This window comes from Enhydra lutris, unplaced genomic scaffold, assembly GCF_002288905.1.
Source record: "Enhydra lutris kenyoni isolate GAN:26980312 unplaced genomic scaffold, ASM228890v2 scaffoldscaffold12, whole genome shotgun sequence".
Classification (NCBI taxonomy): Eukaryota; Metazoa; Chordata; class Mammalia; order Carnivora; family Mustelidae; genus Enhydra; species Enhydra lutris.
This window is the reverse complement of record NW_019154096.1, coordinates 22,921,906-22,937,420: the sequence shown is the minus strand read 5'-3', so window position 1 is coordinate 22,937,420 and position 15,515 is coordinate 22,921,906. Positions and strand designations below refer to the sequence as shown.

Sequence of the window (15,515 nt, the reverse complement as noted above, 5' to 3'; positions counted from 1 at the left end):
GTTTAATTCAATAGTCAGAAATACAATTAAACACTTTCCCATTTTAGAGAAACTAAGAAGCTGTAACTCTTGCTTTCTCTGAACTTGGAGAGATAGGAACTATGTTGTATCATTGTCTTTTTTTTAAAAGTAGAGTTTTAATAAAAGATATCATAGGAAATATATGTGTATCTATGTGTATCTTATAATTTGTAATTCTGAGATTATATTTCCAAATGCAACTTAATATTGCTTATTTACTTACTGTTAAAGCTTTATTCACTTTTGGCAACAGGTAATATATTCATATAGTTTAAACTTCAAAACTTCAATAGGAACATGAAAAAAAAATCCTCCCTCTTCCCTGATCCAACCATCTGGTTTCCCTCTTTGGGAATTAATAGGTTCTTGTGTATGCCTCCAGAGATACTTCATACAAATAGACAAGAATACGTATGTATATTTTCTTGAAGTTCTCACCTTCCCGTTGGTTTTTTACACATAAAGTAGCATAATTTTTATACTCTTCTGTAGTTCACTGTCTTACTCAACAGTTTATCTTAGAATCTGTTCAATTTGGTTCAAGGAGTTTTCTCATTCTCTTTTAAATTATGTGTATTAACTCATTTATAGCAGTACTAGTGCCTTACTTTTGTACATTCTACGAATTTAAAAATGTTCCATTGTTTTTCCAGTTGGAATGTTTTTGTATATTTAGAGTATTTAAAAAAATATAGAAAACAGATGAAGAAAAAATTGGAACTCACATATTAGCCCTCATTCAAAGAAAACTCTTGAGGGTTTATTTTCAAAAGTACTTTTTTGATTAATGTTTTATTGATTCTCACATAAAGGCAGGACAGATATTATTGTCTGATTTAAAGATAAGGAAACTGAAGCTCAGAAAGGTCTTAAAGCTTTCAAGGTGACACAGAAAGTCGAAAAGCAGGGACTCTTAACTTTGGTCCTCTGTCCTAGTCCCACATCTGTTAATGTCTCACCATCCAGATACCCTGTTGCTGTTTGTGAAAAACTCAAGTTGTTTCCCTAAGAATGATTGTATTTAAAAATGATTTAATATGAATGAAAAAATATTTTTCTTGTTTCACCAGTTAAACTAAAATGCCAATATTTATTTCTGAGGCTGGCATAAAATTTGTTTAAATCTATTAAATTGTAATGTAAAGAGCATATTATATTATTAAAGCTTGAGATGGTAGAAACAAGGCCTTGAAAAACAAATTAAATAAAACATACAGTAATGTCTAGTCTCAGAGATGCCAAGTGAAGTGTGTGCATTTTTGATAACTGTGTACTTCTGGTGACTGTACAGTTTGAAATACAGTTTTTTATTGAGATTTATAAAAATGCAGAAAAAAATGTACAGTAATGTCCAGTCTTGATCAGTTTAAGTAACTGTGCAAAAAACCAAGTTGTTCATTTGGCTTAACCTGACTTTTAACTATATCTTTGAAAGTCAGGGTGTTTGCTTAGCTGCAGGCTGACCGGGTACCCGATGGGAATTTCATATTCACATTGTCCCAAACTATGGTGACTTTAGAGGCTTTAAGTGATTATGAAAGTGGCAAGTGGAAACCGAATGGGGCTTGTGTTGAAGACTGCTGTAAATGCTAATTAAGCCACTTAATTATCGAGCGGATATTTAAAGTTCATCCTTTAAAAGATAATTTTAAATTAAGTTTTAACAATATTTGGTAGTGTTTGTGTGGAATCCATTCCTCAGTATTACAATTTAAATGTAAGAAGGACCCTAAGAAGACTGCAGAAAATAGTGAACACCAAAAAGCTTCAGTCTCTTTTGCTTTCCTAGCCAAATCTGGTTATTCAACTTAATGAAATTGCCCACACTCAAAAATTCAGGGTAGTTGGTGCCTGTTAGGTACCATGGTAAGTCCAAGATAATATACCTTTTCTGACTTTTGTGAATTTGTGTGATTTGAATGAGTTTTTTCTTTGTTAATTTCAGCAGCACAGTCAGCAGTCTCCATTCAAGAGTTGACTCATTAGAAAAGTCAAATACTAAGCTGATTGAAGAGGTATTGTAACCCGGCCATGGATAATTGTCTGACACAGACCGAGTATTTGTGATCCTTTTCCATTTTAAGTATGAATACGCTAAGTATGCGTGTGCGCACACACATTTTCATCATGATGGAATGCTTGCGATGTAGTTATAATTGATGATTGTAAGCTCTAGAAAAACCTCATTTTCTCAGGTAAAGTCTCAGGTAAATCTGTGAATTGTATGAAATACTCCTAGAAATGAGCCCCAAAGATGACACTCACAGAAGCTCTTCTATAAATAAGCTGTGATTCTCTTTTTAAAATCTGGGTGACCTCTATTTAGATAGTGAATCATCTACAGTTAGAAATTCCCGTTAAAATGATACTGTTCGTCTTGTTCTACTATTCGATTACTTTTCTTTACCAGCAGCTCTGTACCATCGTGGCCATCCTTCTCCACACAACCACATATCAACCTCATCTCGAGTGCTCTGGTTTCTTGCATTGTCAGAGCGGCTATCTGGTGGTCCCAGACCAGAAATTGATCTCTGTAATACTGTCTGTAGAGTTGCTTTAGATAAGGTTTTTTTTTTTTTTTTTTTTTTTTTAATCAAGCCACAGAGTTACTGCTTTCTGTTTTCAGAATTATTTAGGCTAGAGGAAGAAATCTGTCATGAGTGCTCTAAACCCTCCTTTCTGTGTTAATTAAAATTCTTATTTCTTTTAGAACTGGCCTAATTTTTTCAAACCAGGGAGCACATCATTATTTGCATGACTGCAAATGCATCTTTATTTTGATAGTTTGGGACCATTTGATAGTGTTTCTGTTTTGTTTTTTATTTTTATTTTTATTATTTTTTAAAGATTTTATTTTATTTATTTATTTTTTTTAACTCTCTATCCTATAATTTTATTTTTTTTATAAACATATAATATATTTTTATCCCCAGGGGTACAGGTCTGTGAATCGCCAGGTTTACACACTTCACAGCACTCACCATAGCACATACCCTCCCCAATGTCCATAACCCCACCCCCCCTCTCCCAACCCCCCTCCCCCCATCAACCCTCAGTTTGTTTTGTGAGATTAAGAGTCACTTATGGTTTGTCTCCCTCCCAATCCCATCTTGTTTCATTTACTCTTCTTCTACCCCCTTAACCCCCCATGTTGCATCTCCTCTCCCTCATATCAGGAAGATCATATGATAGTTGTCTTTCTCCGATTGACTTATTTCGCTAAGCATGATACCCTCTAGTTCCATCCACGTTGTCGCAAATGGCAAGATTTCATTTCTTTTGATGGCTGCATAGTATTCCATTGTGTATATATACCACATCTTCTTTATCCATTCGTCTGTTGATGGACATCTAAGTTCTTTCCATAGTTTGGCTATTGTAGACATTGCTGCTATAAACATTCGGGTGCATGTGCCCCTTCGGATCACTTAAAGATTTTATTTATTTATTTGACAGAGATCACAAGTAGGCAGAGAGGCAGGCAGAGAGTGAGAGGGAGAAGCAAGCTCCCCGATGAGCAGAGAGCCCGATGTGGGGCTCGATCCAGGACCCCGAGATCATGACCTGAGCTGAAGGCAGAGGCTTAACCACTGAGCCACCCAGCACTGTCCGTTGTTTTGTGTTTTAATCATGATAAGTGTATTCTTTCATCCCCGTCACCTATTTCATCCATCCCCCACCCATTTCCCCTCTGGTGACCATAAGTTTGTTCTTTACAGTTAAGAATCTGTTTCTTGGTTTCTCTCTCTCTCTCTTTTTTTTTTTTTTTTTTCCTTTTCTCTTTTTTTTTTTTTAAGATTTTATTTATTCACAAGAGGGAGGCAAAGGGAGAGGCAGGCTCCCCATGGAGCGGGGAGCCTGGTGTGGTGCCCGATCTCAAGACCCTGGGATCATGACCTGAGCCGAAGGCAGACGCTCAACTGACTGAGCCACCCAGGCGCCTCTGCTCATTTGTTTCTTAAATTCCACATATGAGTGAGATCATACGGTATTTGTCTTTCTCAGACTGACTGACTTCACCTAGCAGTAAACTCTGTAGCACTATACATGTTGTTCCAAATGGCAAGATTTCATTCTTTTTCATTGCTGAATAACATTCCATCCACATGCCACATCTTCTTTATCCATTCATTTATCAATAGACGCTTGGGCCACTGCCATAGTTTGGCTGTTGTAAATAATGCTGCAGTAGACAGGAATGCATGTATCTCTTTGAATTAGTGCTTTTGTATTTTGGGTTAAATACAGTAGTGCAATTACTGGATTGCAGGGTAGTTCTATTTTTAATTTTTTGAGGAAACTCTATACTGTTTTCCACAGTGACTGCATTGTATTTCCACCAATTGTGCACTGAGGGTTCCTTTCCCCCCAACACATCCTCGCCAATACCTGTTGTTTCTTGTGCTTTTGATTTTCGCTATTCTGATGGGTGGTCTTTCATTGTAGTTCTAACTTGCATTTCCCTAATGATGAGCGATGTTGAGCATCTTGTCATGTGTCTGTTGGTCATTGGGACCATTAGAGTTGCTCTCAAGTTTGTGCCTCTTTTTGGCCCTAGGTGCACTGCGAAGTTCAAGTTATATCCCTGATGAAATGTTCAGAAACTTATTTACAAGCCAACATTGGGGGTGGTGCTTGCTTTCCTTTCTTAGAATCCCTCTTTTCACTGTAGGCCTCAGAACCAGGCCACTTAGTTTAACTCTGATGGTGAGAAATGTCTCATAGTTGTGATGGTCCCTCTGTGTTCTCTGTTTCAGAGGGTGTTCCAATTTGATTATCATGAAGGTCTGTATCACATTTGCAATGATACACAGCCTTCTTACAGATCTTTTTATCCTTATACAGGACTTTACAGTCTGTTTCATGACACTTTGTATTCAGAACATATTTAAATCAGATACGCATGATATATTTTAACATATATTTTGACTAATAAGAGGAAATGCTAAAAAAAAAAGAGGAAATGCTAGAAATAAGAGTTCAGTTTTTTTTATTAGTATCTTAGGATAATAGCATTTTTCTTATGAAAGCTTCTATAGATGTGAGACATTTGACTAGTTTTAAGCTTTTATATTCTATTGTTTATAGCAATGAACATAACCAAACATAAAGCAAGTATAAGTAAAGATGTTTAAAATCTTTTTTCTTGTCCCTGTTTCATAATCTTTAGTTAGCAATAGCAAAAAATAATATCATTAAACTCCAAGAAGAAAATCATCAATTACGAAGTGAAAATAAATTGATTTTAATGAAAACACAGCAGCACCTGGAGGTACGTATGGACTAATTGCAAACAGACTGTCTTGTGTCAGAAATTGCCCCTTTTGGGAACTTTTGCATATATGGGATATTTATTTCTGTGCTGTATTGATAGTAGTGATTATACAGTAAAAAACTTGTTGTTTTCTTCCTAGGTTACCAAAGTGGATGTGGAAACTGAGCTTCAGACATATAAGCATTCTCGGCAGGGGCTGGATGAAATGTACAACGAAGCCAGAAGGCAGCTTCGAGATGAATCTCAGTTAAGACAGGTAGTTTACATTAGCAAAATAATCATCATCATCATAATTTACCCTTAAGCATCATTAAAATCTTTAAAAAAAATTTTTTTTAAGACTTTTTTTTTTGGGACGCCTGGGTGGCTCAGTTGGTTGGGCAGCTGCCTTCAGCTCGGGTCATGATCCCAGCGTCCTGGGATCGAGTTCCACATCGGGCTCCTTGCTCATCAGGGAGCCTGCTTCTCCCTCTGCCTCTGCCTGCCATTCTGTCTGCCTGTGCTTGCTCGCTCTCTCTCTCTCTCTCTCTCTGACAAATAAATAAAATCTTTAAAAAAAAAAAAAAGACTTTTTTTTTATGTGATAGAGACAGAGTGAAAGAGCACAAGTTGGGTGAGGGGCAGAGGAAGAAGCAGACTCTCTACTGAGCAGGGAGCCCTATGTGGACCTTGATCCCAGGACTCTGGGATCATGACCTGAGCCAAAGCAGACAAACTGACTGAGCCACCCACGCACCCCTTAAAATCTCTTTTTCAGCCTTATCTGCCTTGCTGTGGGATAGAAATCTCACCCCCTTACAACCCTTCAAATTCTTTACGTTCCCATTTTATCAAGTGTTTTTTTTTTTTTTTTTAAAGATTTTATTTATTTATTTGACAGACAGATCACAAGTAGGCAGAGAGGCAGGCAGAGAGAGAGGAAGGGAAGCAGGCTCCCTGCCGAGCAGAGAGCCCGATGCGGGACTCGATCCCAGGACCCTGAGATCATGACCTGAGCCGAAGGCAGCGGCTTAACCCACTGAGCCACCCAGGCGCCCTCAAGTGTTTTTAAAGTGGTTTTAAACTCTGAAATGAATGATTGTGACCAGCATTAGAAAACCAAAATTGAATAGAATGATCAATTCATATAGGACTAAAATGGTATTAAAAATTTTTTTTTAAGATTTTACTTATTTGAGAGAGAGTGAAAGCAAGAGATCACAGAGGGAGAGGGAGAAACAGACTTGTCACTGGGCAGAGAGCCTGACGAGGGGCTCAGTCTCAGGACCCTGAGATCATGACCTGAGCTGAAGGCAGAGGCTCAACTGACTGAGCCCCCCACGTGCTCCAGATCATATTTAAAATTAACTTATTTTCGGGGTGCCTGGCTGGCTCAGTTGGTAGAGCACGCGACTCTTGATCTTGGGGTAATTTCCAGCCCCATGTTGGGCATAGAAGTTACTTCTAAAAAAATGAATGGGGTACCTGGGTGACTCAGTTGAGCATCAGACTCTCGATTTTAGGACAGGTTGTGATCTCAGGGTGGTGTGATGGAGCCCTGCAATGAGCTGTGTGCTCAGTGCGGAGTCTGCTTGGGATTCTCTCGCTCCCCCTTCCTGACCCCTTCCCAGCTCATCCTCACTCACTCGCTTTCTCTCGCTCTGAAATAAATTAATAAATAAATAAAATCTTTTAAAAAATTAATGAATTTTTTTAACTCAAATTGATCTAATGCCTACAGCAAAATACAAATGTACAGCATAATGGGTTATAACATAAATACCTGTATAATCACCACCCAGATCAAGAAGAGACTTTCTTTTTTTTTTTTTTTTTTTTAAAGATTTTATTTATTTATTTGACAGACAGAGATCACAAGTAGGCAGAGAGGCAGGCAGAGAGAGAGAGAGAGAGGAAAGCAGGCTCCCCGCTGAGCAGAGAGCCCGATGTGGGACTCGATCCCAGGACCCTGAGATCATGACCTGAGCCGAAGGCAGAGGCTTAACCCACTGAGCCACCCAGGCGTCCCAAGAAGAGACTTTCCATCTTGCCAGCCTTTCCATCCCTTTTTCTGTTTGTTTTTAATATTAGGAAACTTCTTTTTGTTTTGATGTAAAAAATTAATTTAGTTCTATTTAAATTCGATTGAGGGGCTCCTGGGTGGCTCAGTAGTTAAGCATTTGCCTTCGGCTCAGGTCCTGATCCCAGAGTCCTGGGATCGAGCCCCGCATTGGGCTCCCTGCTTGGCAGTCAGCCTGCTTCTCCTCCTCCTTCTCCCACTCCCCCTGGTTATGTTCCCTCTCTCGCTGTGTCTCTCTCTGTCATATAAAATCTTTTTAAAAAAAATTTCAGTTGAACATGTAGTTTATTATTTGTTTCAGAGGTAGAGGTCAGTGATTCATCAGGAGCGTATAACATCCAGTGCTCAGCACATCACATGCCCCCCTTCATGCCCATCATCAGGTCACTTCATCGCCCCACCCCCAATGTAAAATTCTTTAAGAGAAGAAATTAAAACTGTGAAGTGGGGTTTTTGAGTTCTCTTTGGCCTTCACTTGTATGGACTACTTTATATCTGTGTTTTTTTTTTTTTTAAGTTTTATTTATTTAGGTAATATCTATACCAGTGTGGGGGCTGGAGCTCATGACCCCAAGATCAAGAGTTGCGTGTTCTTCCAACTGAGCCAGCAAGGCACCCCCAGACTACTTTATTTCTTTGATTAAGGAAAATTAATACTGATGTTATGAGGCATAAAAATATTTTTTTTTATTTATTTTTTTGACAGAGATCATAAGTAGGCAGGGAGGCAGGCAGAGAGTGAGGGGGGAGCCACCCAGGTGCCCCTAATTTTTGAACCAGTAGAATAGTGATAATTAACAGTATCTAGAAAATGCTTTCATTTTCACAAAATACACAGTTGAAAATATTTAGTGTTATATTGTTATACGACCTAGTTGATTCCCTCTAGTGGGGCTTAAACCTCAAAAGAGTAGTCTATGTATCTTTTTAAAAATTTTTTAAATTAATAAACTGTATCTTTTCAAGTAGGTTCATAGCAAAATTGAGTGGAACTTTTTTATTTTTTTAAGAGTGGTCTATGGGGACTCTTGGGTGGCTCTTTGGTTAAGTATCTGCCTTTGGGTCAGGTCATGCTCCCAGGGTCCTGGGGTCGAGTCTCTCTTCTGGTTCCTTGCTCAGAAGGAAGCCTACTTTTTCCTCTGCCTGCTGCTGTCCTTGCTTATGCTCTCTGACAAATAAAATAAAATCCTTTAAAAATAAAAAGATATATATCTAGTGACATGAAACCATTAAAAAAAAAAAGAGTAGTCTACATAGTGATTAGAAAACTCTTTGTGTTCTCATTAACTGTCATGTGTCTCACTTTTGACATCCTGAAGTGGTATGTGAATTGAGGATGTGTTGAAATTTCAGGATGTGGAAAACGAGCTAGCGGTACAAGTTAGTATGAAACATGAAATTGAACTTGCTATGAAGTTGTTGGAGAAAGATATCCATGAGAAGCAGGATACTCTGATAGGCCTTCGGCAACAACTAGAGGAAGTTAAAGCAATTAACATAGAAATGTATCAAAAGTTGCAGGTAAGGATCATTCTTTTTTTTTTTTTTTTTTGTAATTTTTATTTAAATTCTAGTTCCATTAACCTGCAGTGGAGAAGAAATCAGTGATTCATCACTTATATACAACATCCAGTGCTCAAGTGCCCTCCTTAATACCCATCACCCTTCTAGCCCATCCCGCACCCACCTCCCTCCAGCAACCCTCCGTTTGTTCTCTGTCATTAAGAGTGTCTTATGGTTTCTCTCTTTTTTTCTTACCCCCTCCCATATGTTTATCTGTTTTGTTTCTTAAATTACACATATGAATGAAATGATACAGTATTTGTCTTTCTCTAACTTATTTCACTTAGTATAATACACTGTAGCTCCATCCGTGTCCTTGCAAATCCATCCATGTCTTTTTTGATGGCTGAGTCATATATTCCATTATATATATACACACACATACATGCATATACATACACCACATCTTTATTCACTCATTGGTCAGTGGACATTTGGGCTCTTTCCATAGTTTGATACATTGTTGATAATGCTGTTATAAACATCAGGGTGCATGTACCCCCTTCAACTCTATATTTTTGTATTCTTTGTGTAAATACCTAGTAGTGCAATTGCAGGATCATAGGGTATTCTATTTTTTAAAATAAGTTCTATTTTTAACTTTTTGAAGAACCTCCGTACTGTTTTCCGGAGTGGCTGTATCAGTTTGCGTTCCCACCAACAGTGCAAGGGGTTCCCATTTCTCTGCATCCTGGCTAACACCTATTGTTTCTTGTGTTGTTAGTTTTAGCCATTCTGACAGATGTGAGGTGGTATCTTATTGTGGTTTTGATTTGTATTTTCTGATGATGAGTGATGTTCAGCATCTTTTTATGTGTCTGTTAGCCATCTGGATATCTTCTTTAGAAAAGTGTCTATTCGTGTTTTCTGTTCATTTTGTAACTGGATTATTTGGGGGGGGCGTTAAGTTTGATAAGTTCTTCATAGGTTTTGGAGGTAAGGATCATTCTTAAATTCTTAGAATTTCTTGAGTTTAATGTAAATTGGAAGTGACTTTTGGGGCACCTGAGTGGCTCAGTTGTTAAGCATCTGCCTTCAGCTCAGGTCATGATTCCGGGGTCCTGGGATCGAGCCCTGCGTCGGGCTCTCTGCTCAGTGGGGATCCTGCTTCTCCCTCTCCCACTCCCCTGCTTCTGTTTCCTCTCTTGCTGTTTCTCTGTCTGTCAAATAAATAAAATCTTAAAAAAGAAAAAAAAAGAAAAAGAAAATGACTTTTTGTATGAAGGTTTGGTTTTTAACTGTGCCATACTAGTAATAAAAACCAGCAGCTTCTTTTTCTATATGGAAGCTTAAGAAGTGTAGCAATGGAATAGGTATCAAAGAATAAACAAATCACTTATATGAATTTCTTTTTTAATACCAAAAGGTGTTGAGTATGAAGATTAAATCTTTTGGGAAAACTCAGTCTAAATATGCAGGACATTTTTGTGAATTCTTTTATATACTACAGTCCTGAGAAAGATTTGTTTTTTCTTAAAAAGCTGTTATTTATTTGAGAGAAAGAGAGCATGAGCTCGAGGGAGGGGTAGAGGCAGAGGCAGAGGCAGAAGGAGAAGCACACTCCCTGCTGACTGTGGAGACCAGCACAGGCCCTGACTCCAGGACTCCAAGATCATGACCTGAGCTGAAGTCAGATACCTAACTGACAGAGCCACCCAGGTGCCCCTTTAATTTTTTTTTTTAAGATTTTATTTTATTTATTTTTTAAAGATTTTATTTATTTATTTGACAGAGATCACAAGTAGGCAGAGAGGCAGGCAGAGAAAGAGGGGAAGTAGGCTCCCTATTGAGCAGAGAGCCCGATGCGGGGCTCGATCCCAGGACCCTGAGATCATGATCCGAGCCGAAGGCAGAGGCTTAACCCACTGGGCCACCCAGGCACCCCAAAGATTTTATTTTTTTAAGTAATCCCTGCATGCAACATGGGCTCAGATCTACAACCCCAAGATCAGGAGTCACATGCTTTACCTACTGAGCCAGCCAAGCGCCCTGAGAAAGATTTAATTTTGATGGAAATGCTTTACTATAGGGGTACCTGGGTGGCTCAGTCATTTAAGTGTTTGCCTTCCACTCAGGTCATGATCTCAGAGTCCTGGGATCCAGCCCCGCATTGGGCTCCCTGCTCAGTGGAGGGAGCTTCTCTCTCTGCTTCTCTCTCTCCCTCTGCCCTTCCCCCCTGTTCATACTCTCTCTCTCAAATAAAAAAATCTTGGAGAAAAAAAAAGCATTACTATAATAATTGTTTACGAATTCTCTCATAAAGTGACATCATTGTTTAAGTAGATTTATTGCCAAAAGTTTTTTATTTAATTTGAAAAATAGCATAGTTTACAAGAGTTTATTCTGCTGTCTTCCAGAAATACTGAAGGCAGTATTTTTTTTAAATTCCATTTTAATTAAAGACTGATGGTTCTACTGCTTTATATCATAGGAGTATTTTATTTTATTTTTAAATTTTTTTTTTATTTATTTGACAGATCACAAGTAGGCAGAGAGAGACAGGAGGAGGCAGGCTCCCTGCTGAGCAGAGAGCCCGATTCGGGACTCGATCCCAGGACCCTGAGATCATGACCTGAGCTGAAGGCAGAGGCTTCAACCACTGAGCCACCCAGGCGCCCCTATCATAGGAGTATTTTAATCTACAAATTAGCTGTGCTCATTTCAAAGTAAAAATTCCATAGTAAAATGGTATACAAAACTTAGAAATATTTAGGTTTAAAAATCAAAGCCACTATAGTGCTTCTTTTTCCTTTCTAAATAGGGTTCTGAAGATGGCTTGAAAGAAAAAAATGAAATAATTGCCCGACTAGAAGAAAAAACCAATAAAATCACTGCAGCCATGAGGCAGCTGGAGCAAAGGTACAGCATTTTCAGTCTTAGTTTCTCTTTTTCCTTTTTTTCTTCCTTTATTCAACTCTGACACCTGCCACAAAAACCATTAGGAAAATTTAGATTAGGACTTTTTTTTTAAGCCCAGCAGAATTTTGCCTTTTTTGTTTTGGTTGTTGCATGGAATCAAGTTGCTTTATATTAGGCTGATTTCATTTGAATTTGCCATTTTGTGGATTTTTAAAAAAGATTTAATATTGGCAATTTCATGTGGTTCAATCTATTACATAAAACAAATACACAAACAAATACTTTAAAAAAGTGAAAAACGAACAGAATCTATGGTGGAATTATCCCTGATTGATTTCCATGCATATTGATTGTCATATTCTTTGTCATTCACCATCTCTTTATCTGAAATCAGGCTTTGAGTTGGCAGTTTAGTTGTGTTTCTTTGAGCTAGGACTTCAACCCAAACCAAGAAGTAATTTTATTTAAATTGAATTGTTTTATATTGGCATTTTTCACTTTTATTGTTGGAAAATGTAATGTATTTCCATTGACCTGTCATGTTGGTGTCAACATATGTCTTATCATTGCTTTCTTTGAATCTACTTATGAAAAACATAACTATTAATGCTTTATTGACATGAATATTCTTTTATTGACATCCTCTTTCTTCTTTCTTCTTTTTTGTTTTCTTTATCCCCATTTTTACATTTTGGACATCTTTATTACCTTCTTCTGTCTTTGATTTCTGTCCATTCCATTATGAAGTGACAATGATTTGTTAACTCAAACTAGGACAATTGCAATGTCATTGGTGAAATACGCCGGCAGTGACACTCAGGACCAGTACAAGCTGGTCAAAGATATATCTTTCTGAAAACCGCTTGTACTTCAACAGACTAAAAGAGACTCAACAATTTTATAATATATTAAATAGAAAATAATTTATGCTATTAAGTATTTGAAAAGGGTATTAGGAACCCTCTCCACTTCTTGATCTGCTGCTGTGGTAATGCACTGCCATAGAGCAGAGTGGGTGCACTTGGATTTCCAAAAACATGCTCCTCAAACCTTGTGCACAAAGGCTGATTTGAGTATTGGCCTTTTGGAGGTCAGAATTTTCAAGTGCAGTTTTATCTTTTTAGCTACTTTTTGATGGAAAATATAAACATTGTTTAAAAATAAGTTGACCCTTTGATTTCACAGTGTGTTGGCACAAATTTTTTCCCCATTGGCCCACTCCTTGCCTAATGGCTTCTTTACTGATTTTTTACTGATGTCTTAAAATAGTTTATAATGCAGATTGGCCATTCTCTTGTGCTCTAGCACCTCAGTTTTCCAGTTCCCTTAGCCCTCTTCTATGATAGCACAATTTCAAGCCCTACCTCACTCTGAGTTTTATTTTAGTTTCTGTAATCTTAGAGAAATGCTTGGGTCCCCTGTCCCTCCACGTTAATATTTTAAAATTAAATTTTGATTTAGAGATAACTTGAATGTTACTCTCTTTTGTTCAGAAGTGGCATTTATACTTCTGAAAAGTGTCAGGTTGCCCCACTGGCATGTTTTTAGGAAGAAAAGAAGAGGCCGTGTTTTCAGCTAGTTGAATAGATGATTTTGCCTGAGATTCCCTACAAGGAGTTAATGTCTTTTTAATAAGTGGGAAATGTTTTCTTATAAAAATATTGAAGTTAAATCTAAGGAATCCTAGATGGGAGGCAGGGAATGGAGCTAAGCAGAGGGAGAATCAATGACTTACAAACAAAAACAGAACAAATGAAAATCACATTTTTAGGTAATATTTAAACATCAGCGATGAACAAAAATGATCTCTAGAGAATGTTGCCAACTAGTACTATATTCTTTTGAATCTTACATACACACACACACACACACACACACACACACAGCTTTTGGCATAATTTAGTAAATGCATAAAGATCCTATAGGGAGGACTTCGCTGTTCAAAATAATTGCAGGTCTTTGCTCTTGGCCTTGTAGCACACTTGATTCCTGGCATACACATCCTAACATAATAAATAACAATGTGGCTTCTTCACCTAGTGTAGTCATAAATACTGTGCTTTACATGGTTTTGTAAAAAAGGCAGTAATGCACCCATTATACTTTCAAAGTTAATCCATTCTGCTCTACGTAAGTGGTAAAGACTGTATTGCTTTGCATTGTTAATTATGAACAAGAAATAAAACAAATTTGAAGATAGTATTCTGGGCATATTATATGTTATATTGAAAAAAAAATCACAAAACAATTTCTAGACATTGTGTGGCTCTTTCACGTTTGAGTTTGTGAGTTTCCCCCCAAACTTTGTTTTCATTTAGAAATGTTTCTATTTCCCCATTTTTCTTTTATTTGTCTTCTTCACCCTTTTACACCCTAGTTCTAGCCTCAGTTTTACCCAAAGTTGATTTGAATTACACCAGATTGCAGCAAGCAGAGAAGGCGCAAATGGAAGCTGAAGATGAAGACAAGAAATATCTACAAGAGTGTCAGAGTAAATCCGACAATCTGCAGAAACAAGTCTCCCAAAAGGAGAAACAGCTGTGAGTATTTCACTCTTGGAAACAAATACTTGTATTAACATAATCCCCTCCTCAGCCCCTCCCCCTTTTTTAGATTTTATTTATTTATTTGACAGATCACAAGTAGGCAGAGAGGCAGAGAGAGAGGGGGGAAAGTAGGCTCCCCGCTGAGCAAAGAGTGTGATGTGATGTGGGTCTCGATCCCAGGACCCTGAGATCATGACCTGAACCGAAGGCAGAGGCTTAACCCACTGAGCCACCCAGGCGACCCCACCCCTTCTTTTTAGCCCATAATGGTAGGATACCTATATTTTCCTTTAGTTAATGATGCCAGGTAGATTATGGAGTTCTCCTTGAGAAATTAAAAAAAAATTAGAAAACATAATTGATAAACTTGAGTTTTTTGTCCCTTTATTGTTTTCAGAGCTTTTCAACTCTCTTGTTACCTTGCTCAAGGAGAATTTTATTCTTTCTGCTGGTGCATAACAGCAGATGGCCATTATATTTCTAGATATTGAGTGTAATAGACCTTTGTAACTCAAAGGAACTTGTATTATCAAAAAACGAGATTTTCTGAGAACGTTTTTATTAATATTTTAGATATTTCTTACAAGCTAAGAATGATGTCCATATATGTCACTGGACTGAAAAAAGCAAGTTGCAGACAGTATGTGAGGTATCCCAATTTTTATAAAATTAAAACTGTGCATATATGCATAGTTATGTGTATAATAACTATGCACATATGCATATATATTTAAATAAGCACATATGCATGTGTGTGTGTGTGTGTGTGTGTGTGTGTGTGCACGTGCTTAAAGAATATAGATTCTGGGGAATGATTATCTCAGGGGAGTGATGGCAGATTGACAGGGGTATTTTAGTTTTTACTTTATGAACATCAGTATTTTCTCCTAGTAAACATGTTACTTCTTTTGTTATTAAAGCAACAATAGCAAATAGTTATGTATTATGTTTAACAGATCATAAACAAGACTACATGCCATTTATGATATATAACTTGTTAAGCTGTCTTGAGACCCATCGGTTGAGGTGGCATTAAACTCCTCTCAGTTCGTGCAAATTTTCTAATAGTTCTGTCAGTTATTGAGAGGGGATTTGTTGAATATCCCAGCTGCAACTGTGGATTTGTGTATTTTTACTTTCAGTTCTAACGGTTTTTGCTTCTTGTATTCTGAAGCTTCTTGTATTCTGTTGT

At 37.5% G+C, this 15,515-nt stretch overlaps 1 protein-coding gene across 2 annotated transcripts in view; it reads left to right on the top strand.

The window, feature by feature from the left end:
• LOC111145359 (RUN and FYVE domain containing 2) overlaps positions 1-15,515 on the top strand; it is a 54,662-nt gene that overhangs the window by 15,038 nt on the left and 24,109 nt on the right. The window contains exons 8-13 of one of the 2 annotated variants that reach the window (XM_022500216.1): positions 1,967-2,036; positions 5,192-5,293; positions 5,436-5,552; positions 8,709-8,876; positions 11,680-11,777; positions 14,198-14,317. In XM_022500216.1, the coding sequence (XP_022355924.1) occupies positions 1,967-2,036; positions 5,192-5,293; positions 5,436-5,552; positions 8,709-8,876; positions 11,680-11,777; positions 14,198-14,317 (675 nt within the window). Of the gene's footprint in view, positions 1-1,966; positions 2,037-5,191; positions 5,294-5,435; positions 5,553-8,708; positions 8,877-11,679; positions 11,778-12,524; positions 12,634-14,197; positions 14,318-15,515 lie in introns of those variants that run through there. The other variant, XM_022500217.1, reaches the window with a different exon arrangement.